The following is a 23,166-nucleotide window of genomic DNA, read 5'->3' on the forward strand; positions in this document are numbered from 1 at the left end:
ATGGGTACATGTGAGTAGGTGTGAGTGGGGGCAGGCAGAGCTCCTACAAGGAACGCTCGGGAGTCTGTCTTTTCCCCAAGGGTGCCTGGATGCCTGGATGTGAATACTGAGTAGAGTGGGAAATGGTGTTTTGAGCTAAAAGCAATGGCACTCGGTGCCAGAATGTTGGTGTTGAAGTCACTTTCTTTTCAGTGTTTAAGTGGTGGAGCCGAGGCTGTAGGGCCAAAGCGCAGGGATACCCCTCAGGAAGGATTCAGGCATCAGGGAGGGGGTCACCCTAGAAATGACCTACAAGGCCTCTTCCCAAAGTCCTCAGCCCCTCTGGTCATCTCTCTCACTTCGGTGATCCGAAAAGAGTTGCGTAAGGGACAACCTGTCGGGGGCAGCTTCCTTGCCCCTCCCATGTTCACATGGAGGGACTTCTGAGGGGGTAACCCCCTTGGCTGCCTATCCTTCCTCTCCACAGTGACCACTCATCCACGTGTATCTACTGACTAGAGTCCTGCCTGGCACAGACTCTGCTCCTTCTCTCTGCCCACACGACTGGTTCTCGGCCAGGGGGCGATTTTGCACCCCCTTTCAGGGGACACCTGGCAGTGTTGGGAGACGTATTTGCCTGTCTCAGTGGGAGACAGGTGCTGCTGGTGTCTAGTGGGTAGAGACCAAAGATGCAGCTAAACACCCTGCAGTTCACAGGACAGCCTCCTACAACAGAGACTGCTCTGGCCCAAGACATCGATAATGCCGTGGGGAAACCCTGTCCCACACTGCTCCCTGACGCCAAACTCTTCCATCAAGTATTCCAAACACTTGGCCCTCGGCTTACACCCTTGACCTCCTGGAATGCCTCCCAGGTCGCCCTGTGGACTGAATCCTGCCAACCCCACTCCAGCTGGAAGTTGTCCCCACTAGTCTAGCTCACCATAACTCCCTGCCTTCTGAAGACTTACTCAAGATTAGCCGGATAAAGGGCGTGTGTTGTGTCTATGGCGTTCCCCTCTCCCCCGTGAGACCCTAGAGGACCCACTTCCCTATCTTCCTAACCTAGACATGGTCCAGAGAGCAAGGTGGATACGTGTGTTCACTCCAGGGTGCTGCCCTAAGGTCTACACTGGGTGGGTCTCTGGTGGAGAAAAGAATGGGGCCAAGTCTTCATGGGCCACCGACCTAACGCCATGTCCTCCAAAGGGCCTTCTCAGGAATGAAGCCGACATTTCCATCTCCACTTGCCTGTCTCCCATGTCTTATTTCTCAAATGGTTCCAGACTCAGGAGAAGAAGGGGTCTTACATAATGACTGCCCCAAACCCCAACACAGACAAGCCACTAGCCCCTTCCCTGCAGAATTGTCCAGGGCACTGTCCACCCTTGCGTCTCCACCGCCTACCTGCATCGTGCAACCACTTCTCCAGTAGCGGCTTGAGCTTGCACATGTTCTTGAAACTCAGATTGAGGGCCTCGAATCGCGAGATGGTGGTCTGGCTGAAGTCGTTGCCGTAAAGCTTTCCCATCGCCAGCCCCACATCTCCCTGCATGTGGGGATCAAGAGGGAGAAGCCGGAGAGACAGGCTCCTTCTCTCCTTTGTCCCACCATCCTAGCACCAACCACGCACGCCAAGAACCTCCAAGCACCCGCCCGTCACCTTGGCTCCCTTCCAGGTGTTTTCCCTCTCGGGGAATTTGGTTCATTTCCCTCCTCAGACTCTGAGTGGGCTGTGCCCATGTGCCTAACCCCTTGCCTGGCTTTCATTCCTCCCTGTCCCCCAGCAGTGTCCTCAGTTTCCTTACCCACGACAACCATGCCCTATTCTCTGGGGACACAGCGACACGATGGGCTTGCCCCAAGTACATAGAACTCCAGGTTCAGGAAGCCCCGTCTCACTCACTCAACCCAATTCCTTCTTGCTCCTTGCAAACCAGACCTGTGTGAAGCCCAGCTTAATGCGTCTCTGCTTGAAGGTCTTGGCAAACTTCTCCAGCTCTTCCAGATCACTGGGCTCGTCAGCCCCTCCAGAGCTGGGTAGATGCTTGGGCACTGGGAGATGTGGGGACGCTTCCAGCTGAGGTTCTAAAGAAGATCCTGGCAGCCCAGGGCGCCCAATTGCCTAAGAGGGAACACATGCCAAATAGATCCACAAATAATCAACTGATCAAATGGCATTTTCTGTTATTGTGTACTAACAGGTCCACTTAGAGGATGACAGACCCCTGGGTACACTTGATTCCTGTTTTTTCAGTGGTGTGGAAGTGAGAACTGAGGGTTTCTATGAAGGGACAGCAAATAGCTAGAATAATTGGGTAGAAACAGTAGGAGTGCAAGACAGGGAGGTGTCCTTTCTGGGTTTTAGGCTATGACTCATTGTTTGACTCTGAGCAGGTAACTTCCTTCTTTCAGTTTTCCACCGTAAAAGGAGCTAGCAGGGTTGTTTACAAAGATTCCCAAAACAATTCTCAGAATAGGATGGGGAAAAAGGTTGTTTGCCTGCCTGTTCTTTTCCACAAAGCAAAGTAACTGAGGTGTTCGACAGGCATTAACTGAAGAGAACAGAGGATATCTGAGACTTGTTATATTAATAGAATTTCCATAGAATTTTAAACTCTTGCGACTGCCATTGTACTTTCTAACCCATCCTTTTCTTTCCTGAGAGTGTTTCGTTGTGGTTTGTTTTTCAATCAGAGGTATTCCAGTGCCATCTACATATAGCTTGATCTCATTTATGGTTGTCAAGAGATAGTCTTCCTTCAGGTTATTTTCATAGAAAAATGGACCTTAAAACCTGGAGTCCATGTTATGCCCTTTTGGGGTCAGGAGTGACCATCCATCACTCCACAAGGAGCAAATCCCAGACCAAGGGGGCCAGGGACCATGTCCAGTCCCAGGGCCACTGCCCATGTGGACAACTTGGTCCAGGTCTGCCCTCTTTTCTCCCTTTCCCAGCTCACTCTTTTTCTGGACTGGGGTTAACTTTCCTCCTTGTCTCCTCCAAGACATGCAGATTTACCACTCAGATGGGCATCCTTAAGAGGAGGAAGGTAAAAGGACCCGAGAGAAGTGAAGGACTCCTTTCCCTGGTGAAGGATCCTTTAGAACAGAATGATTCGGAAGCCTTATGGATTTGATCCTGCTTTGCAGGGTGGGGTGGCCCTCAGGGCAAAGCTTCAGCCCTCCTGAGACTTCCTTTTCCTTGATTCATTTGTTCTGTAATCTGACAAGTGCTGAGTTCTTTGCTAGACCTTCTTCTCCCTCCCTTTCACATCCAATCAGATGCCAAATTGCATTCCTTCAACTTCTTCAAACATCTCCCCGTTCGCCCCCTCCTCTCTATTCCTATTGCCACAACCCTAAGCAAGTCCCTTATTACCGCTGCCCAGGACGATCTTGATAACTTTCTGAACAGTTTCTTTGCTTCTTACAGTGCAAGATGTAAGAGTTGATCTTAGGCCTCTGTAAGATCTCTTCCAGATCTAAGTCTGTAATGATGAAATTCTGAGTCCTCAGGAGGAAGAAGAGTTCAGGACTCCCGTGTTCCCATTCCTATTAGCCACTAGATGGCACCCTCTTCCCTTCCAGATGCCGTCAGGGGTCTCTCTAGCCCTCAAGAGCCAGGGTCCTTAGTGATGTGTGGGAGATCTTAGCCCAGAGAAGGGACACTGGGGCGTTGCAGTTGTTCCCAGCTCTTCTGCACGACTGTCCCTGCAGACCATGTCCTGCAGCCGTGCAGGTTATTAACTGCATGGGGGCACCCTGGTGAGGCGAGGCGAGGCAACCCCCATACGGCTCCTGCCGCGCTTAGCAAGCCACACACCTGGCATGAGGTTGCATCTGGCCAGAGGAAGAGGTGCCTTCTAAATGGCAACCAGGTGCTGGGTGGAAACATGGCAGTTCTGCAAACTGCCCCTCTCACAGATCGCAGACCTCCTGACCCACAGATGCGCACACACTGCAGGAGGCAGTCTAGAACAGTGGGTCTTAAGAGGGACCCAGAGGTGAGAGACTGTAGCCTTGCAGTCTTGGGACATCAGGCCTGTGGGACTCTGGTCTCCTCCCTGGGGCTTGAGAGCACCCGCTGCAGGGCTGGTGGTCACCGTGGCATCCCTGGAGAGTTAACTGACCCCTGGTCCTAAGGGGAGTGAGTGAAGCCAAGGCCCATTCAAGGCCAGAGTGGAGGGCCTGCCCTACAGAGCAGGAGAGCCTAGGAGCTGAAATCTCTGGGCTCTTCTTCTGGCTCCGTGGGTGATATTGGGTCAATCATTTCTCATGGCTGTGGCTTGTGTTCCCCAAGTGTGAACAGGGATAATCCCTTGCTAGTCCCTCTTCCCAGAGGGGTAAGTGCCCCATCCAGGAGGTGGGGGGAAACCAATGAGCTTCTCTGTCAAGAGCTGAGGCATTCCTGGAGGAAACAGGAAGAATGGGGTTGTTTACCTGGGACGCCAGGCCTGGCCCAGTCTGCGGGAGGAGGAGAGAGCTTTGTTGCTGTGGAAAGGGGAGAAGATTTGGCTGCAGACCTGGGTGAAAGGGGAGGGACAAAGGAACAAACAAATAAAATCCAGGCCATCTGAAAGACGCGCTCCACAGCTCTGGAACGGAGATAACTGTCCCCACCCCCTGAGACCTGGTCAGGTCCCTCAACCCACCCCGAGCCCTGTGAATAGGGCCCCCACAGGCACGGCCCTGGCATTGCCACACACAGGTGGAGGTGAATGAGACACGGGGATAAATATGTAAACAGCCATCCCCAAACCAGTCCTTCCGCTTGCCCGCCAGCCTGGACTGGTGCATGGGCCGAGGAGGCTCAAGGCAGCCTGCTCTGGCATCTGATAACCACGGCTGAAGAAATCCAACAGGGAAGGAGAGGCTGCTGGACCTGAGGCGCTGACGAGCTCCATTGTGCCTACAGAAGTAGGCTGCAAAGGCCGGGGCAAGTCTGCAAGGATGCCCGACCAAGGGGATGGGGCCAGACAGCTCCATTGGCCAGGGGCTCTTGGCAGAATGACATTTTCTACTTGGGAGGAAGGTCAGAGAGAGAGGGAAGACCAGGGGCCAAGCCTCTGGAAACTCTATCTGGTGGTATGGTCTCTACCCATTCCTTGTACTGCCTGAGGACCACTTTCTCCTTCCCTCTCCGGGGAAATGGTCCATGAAGGGCTCTGCCTGGTTTCTGGTCATGACTGTGGCCTCCCTCTAGCAAGGGCCACAGCAGGGAGCTCTTGCTCTCGAGGCAGGAATGGGGCCATCAAGCTACCCAAGCAGACAATGGGGCAGGTTGCCCGGATCACTCAGCACAAACTCAAACCTTGGGGTCTCTGTTGTCCCTAAGCTGCTCCGGGCCACTGATGTACGGATCTGCTGATGCTGACCTTTATGCTCCCCAGTCTGTACAAGTCAGGGCTTAATTTTTCCTTATTAAAATAAACAAAAAGCTCTTATAAGGAGCTCTGAACCAGGAGTCAGAGGCTTGAATACTAGTAGTCATCTAACATGTATATTGCATTTTGAAATGCACAAAGCCTTTTCATATGCATTATTTCAAATAACCCTCAATAACCTTGTGAGGTAGAATTTTACTCTTATTCTATTTTTTACTATTATTCCGTTTTGTTTCATTTTACTTTATTTTTATTCAGAGAGGTTAGGTTAACTTTCCCAAGGACATACAGCTAGTAAGTGATTAAAAAAAAAAAATTTAACCAATGAGTTTTCTGACCCCAAATTTTGAGGGGTTTTTGTTTGTTTCTTTGTTTTTCCCTGTTTATCATACACTGTCCTCATTGGTTATATGTCTATGTCTGGGCCATTTTGATATCACTATCTTCCAAAGAGGAAGGGAATTAACTGTTACCTTCTCTTTCCTATTCTAGGAGTATGATAGACACTGCTTGACTAAAATAGATACTTGGAGGTTCAAGTATGTTCTTATTCGTCATAATAAAAATGCTCTGAGATGCCGTGGAACCTAGGGATAGGAACTGTAATTCGGGCGGGTGCTAGGGACGGAAGACAGAGTTGGATTCTGGATTTCCAAAGCCTCTACCTGGGATTCGTACACTGGTGGAAAACTTCTACACCCTCCATCCCTTGGGCCAGTTGGTAGGGATGAGAGAGAGGGAAGCAGTACAGGGCAATGGCCCAGAACACAGGTTTCAGACAAACTGTTACAGAACTTTATTATGTTACGGGAGACATAGTATGACTATCTACCGCACAAGGTTATTTTGAAAAATGTCAAGAAAATCACTCACCAGAGCTCCTGGCATATCATGCTCAAGAAATACTAGCTATCATTATGCATATTCTAATTTGTTTGCTCTGGGCCAAGGAGACCTTCTCTGGTAGCCATTTCCCTGCCAAAGAACACCTGAAAACCCCCTCTACAGCCTGTGGGTGGCGCTGCAGCTCTACCCAGACAGAGTCGCAGCCCACTTTGCGGAGATGAAGGATTTCCAAGGAATTGGGACCTGCGCGCCCTGCAGATCCCCAGGAGCTCCTCCTCCCTGTACCGCCGCCCCTCCTCCTGCCCCCAGCTCCGGGCTACCTTGCACCTCAGTCTGTACTGACCAGGAAATTGAGGAAGACAGAGAGGGAGAAGCAGAGGAGGATCCTCTGCCTGGAGGGGCAATTCCAGGGCGTCCCTCCTCCAGGCGCCGATGTAGACAAGCCGGTCTTAAAGCCAGAGGGGTGAGCCACTCACCCCACACTTGGGCTCGCTCATCCAGCAAGCAGTGGTGGCATGTTGCTGGACTTGGCGGATGTGGGACACGCCAGCCAGGGTCCTTACCTTGCTGCCCAGATTGGGTCTGAGATAGCAGGAACTGAGATACAGACTGTAGGTGGCCGGGAACCAGCACGAGCTGCTGGAGCGGATGGAGGGAGGTCACGTCCTGCACATGGGTGGGGGGAGGGGGAGGAGCACAGACATCACAGAATTTACACGCGGGGGGTGCTGGCTCCATCTATCCCATGGGGTCTCCAGACTCGGAGACTTTGTTGGCAGTGCCCTTGCCTTATGCCTCTGCGTAGCTCAAGTCCCTGGCACGTAGTAGCTTTTCTATTAATGCTGGCATCGTTACAGCTTCTGTACTCAGCCAAGCAGTGCCTTGCCGCCCATCGTATTTAAACTTTGATTTGTTATTCAACTTTTGTGTCTGTCAGTCTCGTCTCCCAGCTAGACTGTAAAGGTCAGAGACACGGGCTGAGGATTACCCATCTCTCAGAGGTTCGCCCTAGAAATGACATGTAATCCCAATCATCTAATCTTCTTTTTTTAATCTCACGCCACTTGGCTTTGCTAAAAGTCATGTCTTAGCCATTTCCTGGGCCTGAACCTTTCCTGGAGGAAGGAGCAAGTTATTAGGTTTTAATACAAAAAGTCTGATTAGACAGAAAGTCTGTGTCCCTTGGGTTCCTTCCACCAGCTCCCAAAGGGTAAATACCAATCTCAATGCTTGGGGGATCCAGACCCCCAGGCTCAGTGCACAGGAGACGGGGTAAACCCCTGCCGGATCAAGAAGAGAAGGAATGGATGCACATTCTAATCTTAAATCTTTCTAGAAAAGGGTAGTATGTCTTCCCCAGGTCATCCAGACCAAAAGAGGGGCTGGCCACATGGACGTCCGCCCTCTCAGACACTTGTCGTTACTGTTTCAGGGTGCCTCCTTCTTCCCCCCACAGCACTCTGTTCTAGTTTGGCTTTGATGCAAAAGCTTGAGGGAGGAGAGTGGGCTCACCGGAGACAGAACTGCTCTATATCTGTAGCAGTGGATGTCAGCATAGGGCTCCCCTCAAATGGCTGGCAGACACCAGCCCCCTAGCTGCTCGGTCCGTTGTTTTGGCAAGATCGGCTCCCTTTTGTCCCAGAGAGGTAGAGGTAGCCAGGCTTTCTCTTTAAGAGGGCTCCCCTGTCATCCCACTTCCACCCCCAGGCCTCCATCCCTTCGTCGCATTCCCCGGTGGTTTTTCAGACCCATCTGGATTCCCTGAGAGCCAGGTCTAGAGGTGAAGCATGTTGCAGAAGGCTTGAATTAAACTCACTGGCCCGCTGAGACTACCAGGGCTCCCTGGCATGGGGTGGCATTTACCCCGGACATTTGGTTTCCAGGCATCATGGCAGGTCCTTGACTCAGGTGGCATGGCCGATGCGAGAGGGTCTGCTGCAGGGAGTCACTGAGGTCCTCAGTTTTGATCTGTAAGTGGAAGCAGGAGGAGAGCATCAGTTCTGGGCCTTCCCCAGGCAGGCAGAAACAGAGACTTGGAAAAGGTCAAAGTGGATGAGTGACAAGCCCAGAGAGTGAAGAGCTAGCTCAGTGCCTATGGTGCCTATGGGGTTGCAGCTTGATATTCCTGCCTGCTTGTGCCCTTCCACTGGTAAGAGAGAGGCGAGTGGCGCTCTGGAGTCACAATCTGTAAGCGGGTGGGGAGGGATTACCTGAGATCTCTCATCCCTTAGCATTGTCGGTGGGCTGTGCCAGTACGAAGGGCAGTTTACCCTCTTCCTCAATAAGATGAGAAAAAATAAGTATATTGTAATGACGTCAAATGTTTCTTTTAAATTCTGAGATGATGTTCTTTTTTTTTCCCTTAGGGGAGATGTTAGAATTTCTTTTGTGAAATGATGCTGATCCTAAACTGTATTTTATTTTTGTTTATTTTTTATTTTTTTCTTTAGTACTCTCTAGACCTAATGTGAGGCTCAAACTCACAACCTTGAGATCAAGAGTCCTATGCTCCTCTGAATGAGCCAGCCAGGCGCCCCCCAAATGGCATTGTAAAAACTCCCCACCTCGCGGAGCCTGGGTGGCTCATTTGGTTGAGCATCTGACTCTTGGTTTCGGCTCAGGTCATGATCTCATGGGCGGTGGGATCAAGTGTCCGTGTCAGGCTCCACAATCAGTGTGGAAATTGCTTGAGATTCTCTCTCTCCCTCTCCTCAGCTCCTCCCCCTGCTTGCAGTCTTTCTCTCTCTCTCAAATAAATAAATCTTAACAGATAAATAAATAAAAACTCGCCACCTTATTATGTTAAAAAAAAAAAAGGCAACCCTTTATCAATTTTCCCCATACTCTGTTTTTTATATTCCTGGTCCACAAAATCCCCAAGTCTGGGAGCCAGTTTCCCTTCCATCCCCAACTTGTTTTCCACAGTTACCCATCTTCTTCATGCTCAGCTGCCTCTTCGCCCATGTGGCTTTGGTGACAGTCTTTGCCTGTCTCCCTACAGGTGGGGACATGTCTCCCTCATAGTCACTACTGCAGTTGCAGCCCGAGGGGCCTGCGATGGCTTCTAAACCCTCTCTAGCCTCTATCCACCAGCTTTTGATGACAGCACAACAACCACCCACCTGTGGGTTTCCCAGGTGTCCAAGGGCAGGGCAGGATGCCACCCCTCCTCCCACCCAGAGAAAACTTCCCTCTGGCAGCTTTTCGGGAGGTCCACTGGAGAGGGGGGAGCCAAGTGACTGAATTCATATAATATGACAAAGAGCATAGGATCTAGACCATACCTTTTAAAAGACACTGGGGAGACCCTCTGATGGAAATTCTTGGCCATAGAACCATTTTCCTGGTCTACCCTGGGAGTGTCACTGACATCCTAGAATCTCTCCTGTCTTAGTTTAACCCAAGTTAAAGGTTCAGATTAACAGCTACATTTGTGCTTCATCACTGCAGAGAAATGGCCTTTGGATCACAAAAGAAAGATTTCCCTTTGGCTGGAGAGCTAGGAAGATCCTACTGAGTGACGTCAGAGACCAAGAAAAGAGCTAGTGTCCTAAATGTGGTGCCTTGCACATAGTGGGAATTCATGTGAGTTAACTGAATAAAAGACATAAAGAGAACCCATCTCTCTAGAGTCTCCGGCAAGATACAGTCAGGAGAACGTTGAACAGGGAGCTAGACCCTGCTTCTAAGTCCTAACCCTGAGTCTAACTTACTATGTAACCTCCAGCCATCATTTCGCCTGTAGGAGACTTGGTTTCTCCATCCGTTATGATTCTATATGATTTTTCTCTCTTCCAGTCCTAAAATGGAATTGAAAGTTCCAGTTCCCTAGTGCATTTGGCAGACTTGTCTAGTCCAGCTTGCTGTGATGTTCTTAGGTAAAGTGGACCTACACAGCACCAACAAGCCAGGGTTACACCAAAATTGGTAAGAGGGTGCTTCTTCCAGGGACCATCTTTCCAAATCACTCCTCTCTTCTCTCACCTAAAGAGACCTATTCTGGAGCCTTGGAATTGGAGAGGAGGAAGGGAGAGAGACCGGAAGTAGCACAGTGGGGACAGAGAATTGAGACTTTCTGAAAACCCTAAAGCCATGGCCACGCGGGAGGGATTTCCAAGACAGCCCCCAACCCTACCCCCCAGTGCCCCTCAGCTCTTCCCACCCACGCTTGGCATCTCCGTCTAAGAAGCTCTGGTGTCCTAGTTCTTCCCCTAGAAATTAGAGTTTTCACATCCTAGATTCCAGGGAAACATTTGTTAGCAGGTTTAAAAAAGCTAGGAATAGATAAGACTACTTATTTAAAACCACCAACCACCACCACCACCCTTAAGGTTTGCTCTAAGAGATTTTACTGAAGCAAAGCCTTTGGGGACTAGCCTCCCCTCCCCGCATCTCCCTTCTAGATCCCCCTCCTGCCCCAGGGCATCCCTCATCCTAGCGGGGGGGGGGGGGGGGGGGGGGGGGTTGGGGGGGTGTTGAGTGAGGCGGGATGGAGGAAGGGGGACAGAGGGAGAGCGCAGAAAGTTGGAGCCAAAGGCACGCCGGTCCACCGCGGGCGGCTTGGCAGGGCGCCAGCTCAGAGGCAAGTGGCAGGGTTCCTTTATAGACTCATTATGCGCAAAGGAGATAAGGTGCAGCTATGACAGAGCTCGAAAACATGTGCTTTGCCTCCAACCTGAGCGCTATCTGTTAGAATCAGTGCCAGGTCTTCCTGCAACACTTAATTTCAGAAACCAGTGCCATCATAAAAGAAAACGCACCCTTTCATCTGCTTCCTGGATCAATTGCCCTCCAAACCCTCTTAGGGGCACTGCCGACCTCCCAGTTCTACAAATGAAGCAACTGATAGCAGAAAATCCCTTTGGGCGTTCATCTGGGGCGTTCTGACCACCCCTCCCCCACCCCAAACCTCATGTGTCATTCTCCTGACTTTGTGCTTCACCAACATTTTTCTTCTTTCATTTTTCATACTTCATTAGCCTTTGGGTGTGAGTGGCTGGCAGTAACCCCCAAAGAAGAGAGTCCTATGCAAACCAAATTGAGAGACACTAAAGGAGATTCCTTTTTCGAGGACAAGTTCTTAAAATCTCTGCTTTGGTGGGTGGGTCTCAGAAAGAGAGGAAGGGAGGAAAGGCACATCCAGGGCTCTTCCAGCCTCCAGCACACTCTGGCAATTCTCTGAGTCCACGGGCTAAGAAACTACGAAATTAAGAAACAAAGCCCTTCCCAAATCAAAAAATCCCTTTCACTGCTGTCGAATGGAAAAGATTGGAGCCTTTCCAGGCAACTGGGTGTTGGCTGTGGATCTGGATGGTGAGATAGAGAGGCTTCTGTTGGAATCCCATTGACTTCTAATGTGAGAACCCGAGGCAAATTGGGTGAAAATCCAATTTCCCCCGTACTTGTGAAAACCCAACCAAACCCACAGCCTGCCTGGAATCTCAGACTGTCTCCAGGGTCCCTTTGGTGGTTCTTCTCACGCAAATGGAATCTCTCTCCAGGCCCTGCTCAGGACGGACTAATCCCTGGGGACATGGGCTGCCACAGAGGGCTCTGTCCTGTCACAGTCACTGACCATCCTGTCCGTGTATTAGACAAGGTTTATTAGTTCAGAATTTTCTCCGCCCACTGCACTGTGCACAGGTATTACACTGAGTCTTGGGCAGTGACCAGGGAGGTAAAAAGTCATCCTGCATGATTATCTTTTCTAATCCCAATGAACTCCCTGACATCACCTGCTTGAGAAAGCTGTGGCCTCCTTCTAGGAGGAGAGAGCCCCCCCTGAAGAGCTGGAAGACTTCACACATTCTTACTTGGCTTCGCCTCCCAACCAGGGGGTGTGGGGACGAGTATTTACCTTCCCATCTCACGGAGGACCAGAGAGCTTCAGAGATCCGTATAAAGTTACATAACAAGACACTGGTAAAAGTCCCTTAAGGGAATGATCCTCTGACGTTTTTCCTGGTGCTCTTTTTACAAAACAGTACTGCAGACTTCCCAGGGATAGGAGACAGCATAGACTAGGGTGATGACAAAGGTGGTGTTCTGGCCCAGACATACCCGTGGACCTCCTTATGAACCATCTATTTTGGGGTCATGTGATGGGGCAGGGGGTGCTGGAGTACTCCTCCTTAGCCCCTCCCATGACAGTTTCACATGGTTCTCTCCGGGGGAAACAGCCCAACGCTAATGAACAGATCACTGGCAATGAAGACGATCAAAGCTGTTGTCTTGGTTGCATAACTCGTTTGTGGAAAGTGTTTCATAAACATTTCACAAGAAGGAGAATTTCAAAGCGTGAACATCTCCCAACCTGCCTTCAATTACAGGCAAGACTTTTTTTTTTTTTTTCTCTCTCCCCCCCTTCTACACTTCTCCCGAGCAGTAAGGAACAGTTTCTGTTTTGTAACTGATCTATAAAGGGTTGGCAGCAAACACGTTGCTCATGAAAATATCCTAAAAATATATTTTAAGGGGTGGAAGGGGGCAGGCAGGTAGCTCAACTCAGTGAACAAGGCTGTGAGTCCCCCAGGAGATGTTGGCTATAGCTTCGCTTGGGAGACTCTCCTCTTTCCGTGGTTCTTGGTTGTTCCCTGGGAGTCCAAGACTCCCTCCTCTTCAGGTGCCTCTGGGAAGTGCCTGGGGAGATGGCCTCACCCATTCCGTGGTCTCTAGTCGGACCTACGACAGACCGGCCTAGATGCACCTTTGCCTATGGACACTGGGATCTTCTTCCTGACCGCATCAAACCTCTAGGCAAAGGAGGAGAAGAGACAGGGGCCCTTCAATAAACTAATAGCTTCTTAGGAAGCCTGGGCCACTTGGAGTTGCCACCTCCTGGAAAGAAACATTTCAAAGAGGCATCCTTGTTTTTCTGGCTTGCACCTACTCTGGAAATGCAACAAGCTTATCAGTCGTGTTATTTAATGCTTTGGCTTCAGTTCTTAAGACCTAGCATTGCTAGTGCTGACACATGCGTGAAAAACCCCATCATTTTAAACCCATAAAAGTTTTCTTCTCCCTCTGGCACATAAGTCCATGCATTCAAGTTTAATAACTCTGGGAAGGGGCTGTGCCCTCACCAAGGACGCATCCTCACTAATACTTCTTGGTGCCCAGGACTTGAGCAACTTTACACTGCATTCCTTCAGAGCCCTTCCGAGATGCCTGTGGCATTCCCTTCCCGTGGGTTGATGGGAGCTCTCTTTTTTGACCCTGATCCCTTTTGAATCGGACTCTTCTGGTTCTCCTGGGAGCCCACCTGGTGGAGAAGAGCCCAGAGCTATGACTGTCTAGGGAGGAGTTCACAGAACAGTTGATTTGCCCACACACAGAGCTGTTCTGCCCTCAAATGAATGAAAGTACAGGAGGTAGGAGGTGCAGTGGGGAAAGAAATGCTGAGCATGGTCTCTAAATCAAACCCTGAAAACGGTTCCCGAGCCCAGTGGCTATTCTTGGGAGGGGTCTGGTGAGCGAATGCAGTTTGCCATCACACTGGGATCTTCTGCATACGCCTGGGCTGCCTAGCACAGACTGACTTTGCTGTCTTTCCCAGAGCGGAGGATGATTATTTAAAAAGAGAGAGAGAGAGAGAGAGAGAGACATCCAGAAAGCAAGCACAAGGCTCAGGATCAACCAGGCGTCCTGCCTTTAGGTTCCATCCCTGATTCTAACTAGTTGCATGATCTAATATTCAGTGACTTCATTCATTTCTCTAGGCACTAGACTGTTTCTCCACAAAAGGAGGGAAGGAGACTAGATGGAATCTGTGTAAGAAATTCATAATGTATAAAAGAGAGTGGGAGGAGGACACTTGGGAGCATAAAGTATGCTTGTCATCAGACCCATTTTACAGATGAAAAGACTGAGGCTTGGAGACATTGAGAGACTTTTTTAAAGTCACACTGCTGGTAAATAATAGAGCTGAGATTTCAAGCCAAGTCGATCTGGCTCCATAGTTCCCCATAAACCTAACTCTCACCTGTGTGTGACGGATTCACAGACTCATATAGATTCTTCAAGGCAGCAAAGTGCAGGCATGCCAGGTGCAAGGCAGACATTCAACAAGTGTTGATGCCCTTCCTTCCCCATTAGAACTGGAAGGAGGGGCGCCTGGGTAGCTCAGTTGGTTAAGCGTCTGCCTTTGGCTCAGGTCATGATCCTGGAGTCCTGGGATGGAGCCCCTTACTGGGGTCCCTGCTCATCGGGAAGCCTGCTTCTCCCTCTGCCCCTCCCCCCCATGCTCTCTCTCTTGCTCACTCTCTCAGATAAATAAAATCTGAAAGGAAAAAAAAAAAAAAAGAACCGGAAGGCAATGCAGCTATCACCTCGTCCAGACAGTTCGTTTTACAGCTCTTGAGTACCGAAGCCCAGAGAGGGGAAATAAGTTGCTCGGAGCACGCTAGAGTTGCTGGCAAGCCACGGCCCATTAGGATGGGTCTCCTAACTCCCCACTCAGTACTCTATCCATTCCAGTGCACTGTGGTGTGGCTTGTTCTTCTATTCCTATCATTCTGATGGTCCTTACCTACCCTGGTTCCTGTCGTAACCCAGCAGTAACCTTAATCCCACTATTCTAATGAAATTTCATCAAAAGAAAGGCCCCACTCCAAGTTCTCGATTACTGCACCCTGCACGGGGTGAGGTTTACGTCCAGATAAAGCACACGTCTACTACATATGATAACATAACGTACTTGGCTTAGGAACCAGCCTTCTGTATTTCCTTGACGTGTAGGAATGCACTCCAGGAGCTTGATAGTTGCTCTTTCCCTCCCTCCCTCATTATAAGGAAAATAAGTAGGGAGGGAAAAGCGAAGTTTCAGCCATGCCATGAAATCCCTATCCCACTGTATATTTTACGGTGGGTTCCAAAGGAAAGTAACGTAAGGAAGATGTCCTGCTTGTCCTGGACACACAGACACACGCGTACACAGCACCAGCTTGTGCCTGCAAAGCACTCCACAGATTAGTTCCAAAAGCTTCAGCTCCAGAAAGAGAGAACATAATATTTTTTTAGCACTTTAGAGATTAAAAAGCACTTTCAAATATACCAGCATTTATTCTTCATGATAATTCAATGAGGGAAATAATCTTATCAAACATTTATCCAGATGTAGCCACAATTAGGAGAATGTATGTAACGTGCCCCCCGTCACACAGCCAGGCAGAGCACAGCCTGACTTTCTACTTGGGTCGTTCACCTCCACACCCTCCCTCCTCTTCTGTCTGTACCACCCTGTGAGGCAACCCCATTGGGCATCCCCCCGCCGAATTTCCCACCCAGAAATGTGCCTGTGGACCCCTGTCTCCTCTGTGTGCCACGTTGTTTTCACATGTGGTGCATGGTTGGTATAAACATTTCCACAAGGGGAGCCTGAGACTGCTACATGTACGTGGGGCCTCCATAGTTATTGAAAGTAAAGCCTGCCACAAGTCTGAATGGGATTCTCTTTGGCATTTTCTGGATAGCTGCCTGGCCCCGGGGAAGCCTGCCCCCTGGGAGTCGGAGCATTGGTTACCAATGAAAAGTAAAGAGTTTTCCCTGGTAATTCTTGTCTTTGAGAACAGTCTTCTAGTAAGGCTGAGGTCCTTGTGTCTTGCACTCCTGTGGCACCCCCAAATAAAGTGAGGCACCCCTCATGACCCTCCAACACTGGGTCTACTCCAATAGCAGTGGCATCAGCTGGTCTCCTATGTGGCATGCTTGAAACAGAGGTTTCCTGTCCCATAAAGGTCCCCTTCCCGGTTCACTTTAGTGCAACGAGGATTTAGCATGTGCCTACTGTATACTCTGGGGAACAAAGCCTACTGTATACTCTAGCGGCACAAAGACGAACAGGGGCCTCCCAGGTGAATCAGGAGACAGCTCGCAGGGAGGAACCAGCTGCCATGCAATGCCTGCAGCGATCCGAAGTGTGCACAGTGGTCGCGTGGAGAGACTGTCACTCACTGTGGCAGGGCAGAGCACTACTAGAGAAAGGGCAGTGAGGTAAGGAAGACCCCACAGAAGAAAAGTCCTTCTGAGCAGCCCTGAACAGTGAAGGGGGCTCACCACGAGAAGGCAAAGACAGGCATGCCAGGCAGTGGGAAGAGCTCATCCAGAGTTGCAGAGGATGAGAGCAACAAGCAATTGAGCAGCTGCCATGTGGGGTAGGGAGAGGGAGGCCGGGACGGGCAGCCGGGGCCCCTGCAAGTAGCGGGGAATAGCACGGAGAGACTGCCGTTCTGCTCCGTTATGCCAACAGCGGTGTGGAGGATGGGTCAGAAAAGCCTATGGCACAAGGCAGGGCAACTGATAAAAGGGGGTCAAGTGCAACCATCCAGCTAAGAACCGGTGGGGAGGCGCCTGGGGCCAAAACAGCACAGAGAGATCTGGGGATGGAAAACATAGTTCTACCCCTGAAGCTTTCTCCTTCGTAACAAAGGACTGTGTATTTCGGGAATTCCCTGTTGGGTGCCCACAGGAGCGAAAGAACCAAGCCAGACACCAGTCTGAAAGGCCACAGCCAACCCCACTGCTGGATGGATGATGGGGTGGAGGGCCGCTGGGGTTCCAGAAGGCGTGCCCTTGTGAGTTCACACAGTTCTGCACTGTTTAATTTTCAAAAGCTAATTATTAATTTTAAATGAGAAGAAAAAGAAGATTAGAAACCAGAAGCACTCCAAATGTCATGTATCCATGTAGAACCTTTTAGTTTACGAGGTGTTAAAGTTAGTTGCAGAGTTTCTTCTTTTGCCTGGGGAAAGGAAACGCTTGAGAGGTTTAGGGGCACGTGATGGCAATGCACACACACACACACACACACCCGGATATTCCGGTGTGTGCGTGTGTGTTTAGCAGTTAAGTAATAACCCAAATCCTTCTCTTGTTGCATCTTAAGTCACCGTCTACCAGCAGCCACCGCCTGGGATGTGACCTGCAGACCTCCCTTAGACCTTTCCATGATGTTCTACGGTTTACAAAGCACTTTCAAACATGCAATTTTGGTTGATTTTCAGCATAGTCCCATGAGATTGAAAAGGCAGGTGATGTTATTCCCACTCTACACTTGAGGAAAACAAAGTTGACGAAAGGTAAGAGATTTATCCAAAGTACATGGCTGGCTAGCAGAACTACAATCTGAACCCGAGTCTTCTGATTTAAAATCCAGCACATGTTTCGAATCCTTAGGATTCTTCCCACCCCTCCCACATAAGCAGATTTTCAGTCCCCAAAATCTCTCCCCTTGCAGCTCCAAAGATACTTATTTCAGTTAGGGATAGATATTGATTGGTTTCATTTTGAATAGGGATCTTGCTAAAAGGTGATATATATATCTCTACTTTCCCTTGAAGAGTCCCTGAAAGATAATTTAGTGAATGACTCAAGTCATAATTGTGAACTCCTTTTAAAAGCAATCATGCCCTCAGGGGGACAAAGTGTTTGGCTTCTGTTGGCCCAGGCACTACAGGGGTCCCAGTAGTTTGTTTGTTTGTTTGTTTGTTTGTTGGGGTTTTTTTTTGTTTCTTTGTTTGTGGTTTTTTTGCAGCTCTGCTTTTTAAACTCCTTTCTCACACCAGATTTTTATCTGCTACTGTTGGTATGTTTGCTTCTAGCAACCCCTATAGTAGCTCAAATTTGCAGCTTTTATTTGCTAAGGGCTGGAAAAACCAGATCATTAAGCTCATTACAACTGTTTCTAAAATAAAAATTGAAGGCTCTGAGAAAGGGTTTGGTTTGCTCCCTTCTTATTCTTAGTGGGGTTCTAAATAGGTGAGGTTTTGGGCTTTCTGGATAAGTGAGGCACTATAGTAACTCTATGGAGTTCTCTTTAACATTGGGCTCACGCTTTAGTTCTATTTTTATTGAGTACATATCTATCCTGTTACCCTTATTAGCCAGGGATAGGGCTCCAGGGACAATGATTGGCTGAACCGCTGCAATTGACAGTGTAAGCTAAATTCTCTAAGGTTCGGGAGTAGTTACCAAATTTGTTATGAAAATATTGAGGGAACTGGGGTCAAAGCATTCTTTAAACATCTATCTGTTTCCCTACCTAGAAAAGGGAAATAATCTCGTATTCTTACCCAGGTCTCAAGGACTTGGGCTAAATGTCTGTAAAATATATTCCAAGGAAGGCATTCCTTGCTTTTGCCCCCACAACATGAAGATAATGATGGTGCTCATTTATTACCTGGGAGACCTGTCTTGCTTGCTATGGCCTGCCCAGCAGAGCATGATGCCTGTTACTTAGTAGGTGCTTATTAGACCCATGGGGGGGATTAATGCATAAATGCTTCCGACAATCCTAGAATACAGGAAGCTGGGTTTCAGAGAAGTCAAATGCCTTCCCAAAGGTCCTGCAGCCAGAAAGTGGCAGAGGTGGAATGTGATTCTAGGTCTGAATCAGACCTCGAATCTGACCTGAACCAGACCTAGAATCTGACCTGAATCAGACCTAGGTCTGACTGGATCCAGAAGCAACCCTCTTTCCACCGTATCATGCTGACTTAAAAAGCCATGCCAAACTAGGCTGATTTCCTTTCCTATCGGGTTCCTTGAAATGAGGATCAGGCGAATGCTGCAGTTATTGTATGTACGCACATACACATGTATGTATATGTGCATGTATGTATTACCCCTGGAGGTCAAGATGGGGTCATATGGTCGAGATAGGATTAATTAACAGGTAACTGTCATCCAGGAAGGACATTTCCCATGGCATGCCATTGGACTCTGCGCATGGTCCAGTCTTACTATGAATGTGATCAATAAATGGGATGAAGTATATAGCTTGCACACTTCATAAATCTCTGTATGAGGAACAGGGCTACCTAGTACTTTGCCCCAAGATACCAAGATTAAAAAAAAAAAAAATCTTGAAAATACAAAGGGAAGGATGGGAAGAAAGTAATAAGATAAAAACGTAGGAGCAAATATAAGAATCCTTTACTGAGAATATGAAAATGAGCTGTACAAGTTGAGGCAATAGTTAATATTTAAAATATTTAAATATTTAAATATCAAATATTAAAAATATTAAATATTAAAATATTTAAAAATACTTGAGAGACATTAATGAATTCTAAGAGCAGGTAAGTTGACAGTGTGATATAATTATCTTTTAAAACAATCTGTAGGCTAGGCTGTGCTAACGGAAGTAGAGGATCGAGGGAGGTTCCCCTGTTTGACCGTGTTAAGTTCCATGAAGACTGGCCAGCTGCAGGCTTGTCTGTGCTTGGAACGACATTATCAGGGCATAACACAGATAAAGTACCTGCTCAATAAAAGTTTGTTGAATGAGGAAATGGATGAGCGAATGAACAAGGGACCCCACTGTGCTCTGGCCTAACCAGATGTCATCTGACAACTGAATGTTGCACACCTGTGGATATTACGCCTAAAGAGGGTGATTGGTAGACCAAAATATACGCATATAAAGGCATCGAGGCACATAGGAGTTCAAAGGGGTCATCAGAGCACTGTAAAAAAAAAAAATACTTAAAATAGCCAACTGCCCATCAATAGGGTAATAAAAAAGTAAAATTACACTGGAACCATAGAATGTTATGTGGTCATTAGCAAAAATCATATAACGATATGTATTGCCATGAAACAATCTATAAATCCCATCTTTAAGTTTAAAAAGAAAGTTGCAGAAGAATACACACAGTATAATTTTTACACCTATATGTACGTATATATGCATTTTCAAAAACCCACAAGCATTTATACATTTCCATATGTACCCATGTCCGTGCAAGCTCAGAAAGAAAAGTCTTCTAGACATACCCACGCCACACGGGGAGAAGGAGTTACCTCTGGGGAGAGGGCTGAGATGGGGCAGGGATCAAAAGTCTTCCTTTTTATCTCTATTATTAAAATTTTTTTTACAACCAGAAGGTATTCCTGTATTATGTGTGTAACTACTTTCAGGAAAGCAGTCAGAAGAAACCTGATGTGTGGAACCACTGGAGGACTTGTGGATATCTGCATGTTAAGGGCAAGATTTTGGGGTGATAGCCCTTCTCGAATATGGAACGGCTCTCAGGTAGAGGGGAAGGATTCAGGGCCTGGAGTGAAGGCCAGCAGAGTGACAACTCCAGAGATGGTGACCACAGGGAGGTTGATCGGGGTCTAACAGGAGAAAAAAATGGCTGAATGGTGCCATCCGCTCAACCCTGGAGTGGGCTGCATTTTGGGCAGTGAGGCCGAACTCCCTGGGTGAGCTTTGGCAGAGACATAGGGTGAAGGGCCATCTGACAGGGGTGTGAGATAATTTCATTACATAAAACTAATATTTTAACACCAAAAAAAAAAAGCAAAATCTCAGATGGTAAAAACTGAATATATTTAACTGCATAAAAATTTGCTCTATTTTCTTCTTTTAAAACGTCACCGCAGAGAGTGAAAGCTTAGTCAGAAGATGTTATGTTATGAATAAGTAAGTGTATTGACATACAAGGTAGAAGGGAGGAAGAAAAACCCTTTGTGGGGGACAGCAGTGGTCTGGGGAGCCCTTCTGGGAACAGGGCACCTCTGACCTATGGGATCCTTCGGCCCTGAGGCTCTGTGTGTCTTCGGCTCACTCTAGAGTTAGAGATTCACCCCAAATTTGCTGATGAAAAATAGTCACGGTGATATCAGGTGTCATTGGATAACCCTGCCCCCACCGTTTCCATGAAGTGGCCAGGAGAGGGCAGCCCCAGGAGAGCCGCATTACCCTAAAGAGCCTTTGTTAAGGGGCCCCTTTGGGCTTGGGCTCTGTGGCTTGGTGCTGAAGCCCATCCTCAAAGCACTTAAAACACTGGGTTGGTCAGAGTCCTCTATGCAGACCCTGGATCCCTAGATGGGGAGCCCTAGCACAGAGCAACCACCGAGCCTCAGCCAACAGCTCCTGGCTCCCAGGACCCAGCCAGCAAGCGGAGGAGTTGGGAAATATTTACCCGAAGCCAACTGGATAGAGCCCATGACATACTCTATTTGCATAATCCCAACAAGCTCACCTTCCTGGGGAAAGGGGTGAGTTTTTATGGCTCACTTGCTGAGAAAAGGATGACAGGGAGGAGAGCAGCATGAAGAACAGAGGGCCCTGAAAAGCAGAGAGATTGGAGTTCACGGCCCTCAGGACCGAGGGATGGCTGGGGAGGCGGGCAGGTTCATGCCAACTATCCCTCAATCCATTTATTTAGGAAACACTTGCCGAACGTCCACCCCATGCCGGACACTGCTCTACTGTAATAAATAAAATACAGACCCTTTCCTCAAGTAGTTCACAGTCTGGTCCGAGAGACAGACCCACTCATGGTAGAAGCCTGTTGAGACACAGAAGGTCAAGGGGGACGGCCCTGGGAGGCTGCCTGGAGAAGGAGACCTTTGAGCTGGGTCTGCAAAGATGAGTGAGAGCCCGACGGGGCAGGGGGTGAGAGTGGGGGTAGACGCCGGAGCCAGGGCTCACTCCAAACAGAGTCAAGCTGCCTGTGTAATTCCCATTTCTCTCTACCTTCAGGACACCTCCATCACCTCCAAGAGGATTCTCCTTGGTTCTTCAGAGCACCCAGGCAGAACTTACGATGTCCTTGGGATCTGGGCAAGAGGGCACCTGATGGCCTCTTGGGAAGTTGAACTCTCTGGATCCTGTTCCCTCTGAGGCCTGCCTGAGCATTCCCTGAGAACACTGGGCCCTTGCTGAGTTGCCAGATTCTGGGCAAGGGCCGACCCCCAGGTCCTGCTGCTAGTCCCACTTTGCTTTATGCCAGCAAAGTGTCTGTCCCTCCCGGGTCCCTGGGCAAGGCCACGCTCTGGGAAGTACCCTGCTAGCCAGGAAGCTTCCCTCGGTGCTGCTAGACTGAGTGCAGAGGGGAAGCACCAAGTCCTCAGAAAGGAAGTTGGTTCCGGTTCATGTCAGAGAGGAAGAGACCTTGCCTTTGGGTAGCTGCCTTGTTTCTTCCTGGAGATAGAATGCTATTAACCTGTTCTGTCCTGCTCTCACCCCAGCAACTTGATGGCTCCTCTCTTTGAGGGTCCCGGACCAGAGCTAGGGGGCGCAGAAGCACCCCACCCCTGCCCGCTGCAGGAATCCACGTTTACCCCCAAGGACTGGGTGTCCAAATCTTTCCAGGCCTTATTTACCAGCCACACGAGGGGTCTACAAAACCTACTTCCCAGTCCTCAGATGAGCCCATCCAGAGAAATGGGGTAAAGTGTAAAGGTGAAACATTGTTCTTGTAAGGATCACACACGTTCTCCGAGAGATTTCACAGGACAGATTAACATATAACTCACTTTAAGCAAATAAATGCTATAGATGATGTTTGGTTCTAACTGACTGTAAAAGGGCATTTTTCATTATTTGAAAAGATTCAGTCTAGGGGCACCCGGGTGGCTCCGTCAGTGAAGCGTCTGACTTCAGCTCAGGTCATGATCTCAGGGTCCTGGGATCGAGCCCTGCATGGGGGGGGGGGTCTGCGCTCAGCAGGGAGTCTGCTTCTTCCTCTCCCTCTGCCCTTCCCCCTGCTCATGCTGTTTTTCTCTCTCAAATAAATAAATATAATCTTTAAGTTAAAAAAATTCAGTCTAATATTCCTTTAAATAGCAGGCTCTCTTGGTGAAGAAAAATAAGATTTAGTTTACAAAACTTTGACTTATGTGCATATCAGAAACTACCCTCTTAGGTATAGTGAGGCAGTGAGACAGGCCTGTGTTTACCTGGCACAGACCAAGTCTGGCCTATTTTTCTTATTATTGCTCCAGTAATGGGCTGAGTCAGGTCCCAGGGCACAAGGAAAAAGCCTCAGAGGAAGGCCAGCAGCTGGGGGAATCTGAGCAGAACTGCCATCTGGAATAAGGTGAACCCCAGGCCTCCAGACCACTGTTACTGCAACAGCACCAATAATTCAAGTCTATCGAGCATTTACCGTGTCCCAGATACTCTCCATTCAAAATCTCATTGAATCCTCCTCTTGACAATGCT

General features: G+C 48.9%; 1 protein-coding gene across 3 annotated transcripts in view; it reads right to left on the reverse strand.

Annotated features, from left to right (window-relative positions):
• Positions 1–23,166, reverse strand: part of POU2F3 (POU class 2 homeobox 3) — a 72,736-nt gene that overhangs the window by 9,817 nt on the left and 39,753 nt on the right. For 2 of the 3 annotated variants that reach the window (XM_088017636.1, XM_088017635.1), the window contains exons 4-8: positions 8,076–8,180; positions 6,776–6,878; positions 4,423–4,505; positions 1,922–2,104; positions 1,387–1,528 (exon numbers count right to left, since the gene is read on the reverse strand). In XM_088017636.1, coding sequence (XP_087873762.1) covers positions 1,387–1,528; positions 1,922–2,104; positions 4,423–4,505; positions 6,776–6,878; positions 8,076–8,180 — 616 coding nt within the window. Of the gene's footprint in view, positions 1–1,386; positions 1,529–1,921; positions 2,105–4,422; positions 4,506–6,775; positions 6,879–8,045; positions 8,181–23,166 lie in introns of all 3 variants that reach the window. The other variant, XM_028125982.2, reaches the window with a different exon arrangement.

This window comes from Eumetopias jubatus, unplaced genomic scaffold, assembly GCF_037043125.1.
Source record: "Eumetopias jubatus isolate StellerSeaLion01/CBP00866 unplaced genomic scaffold, mEumJub1_p1.0 scaffold_13, whole genome shotgun sequence".
In the NCBI taxonomy this organism is placed as follows: domain Eukaryota; kingdom Metazoa; phylum Chordata; class Mammalia; order Carnivora; family Otariidae; genus Eumetopias; species Eumetopias jubatus.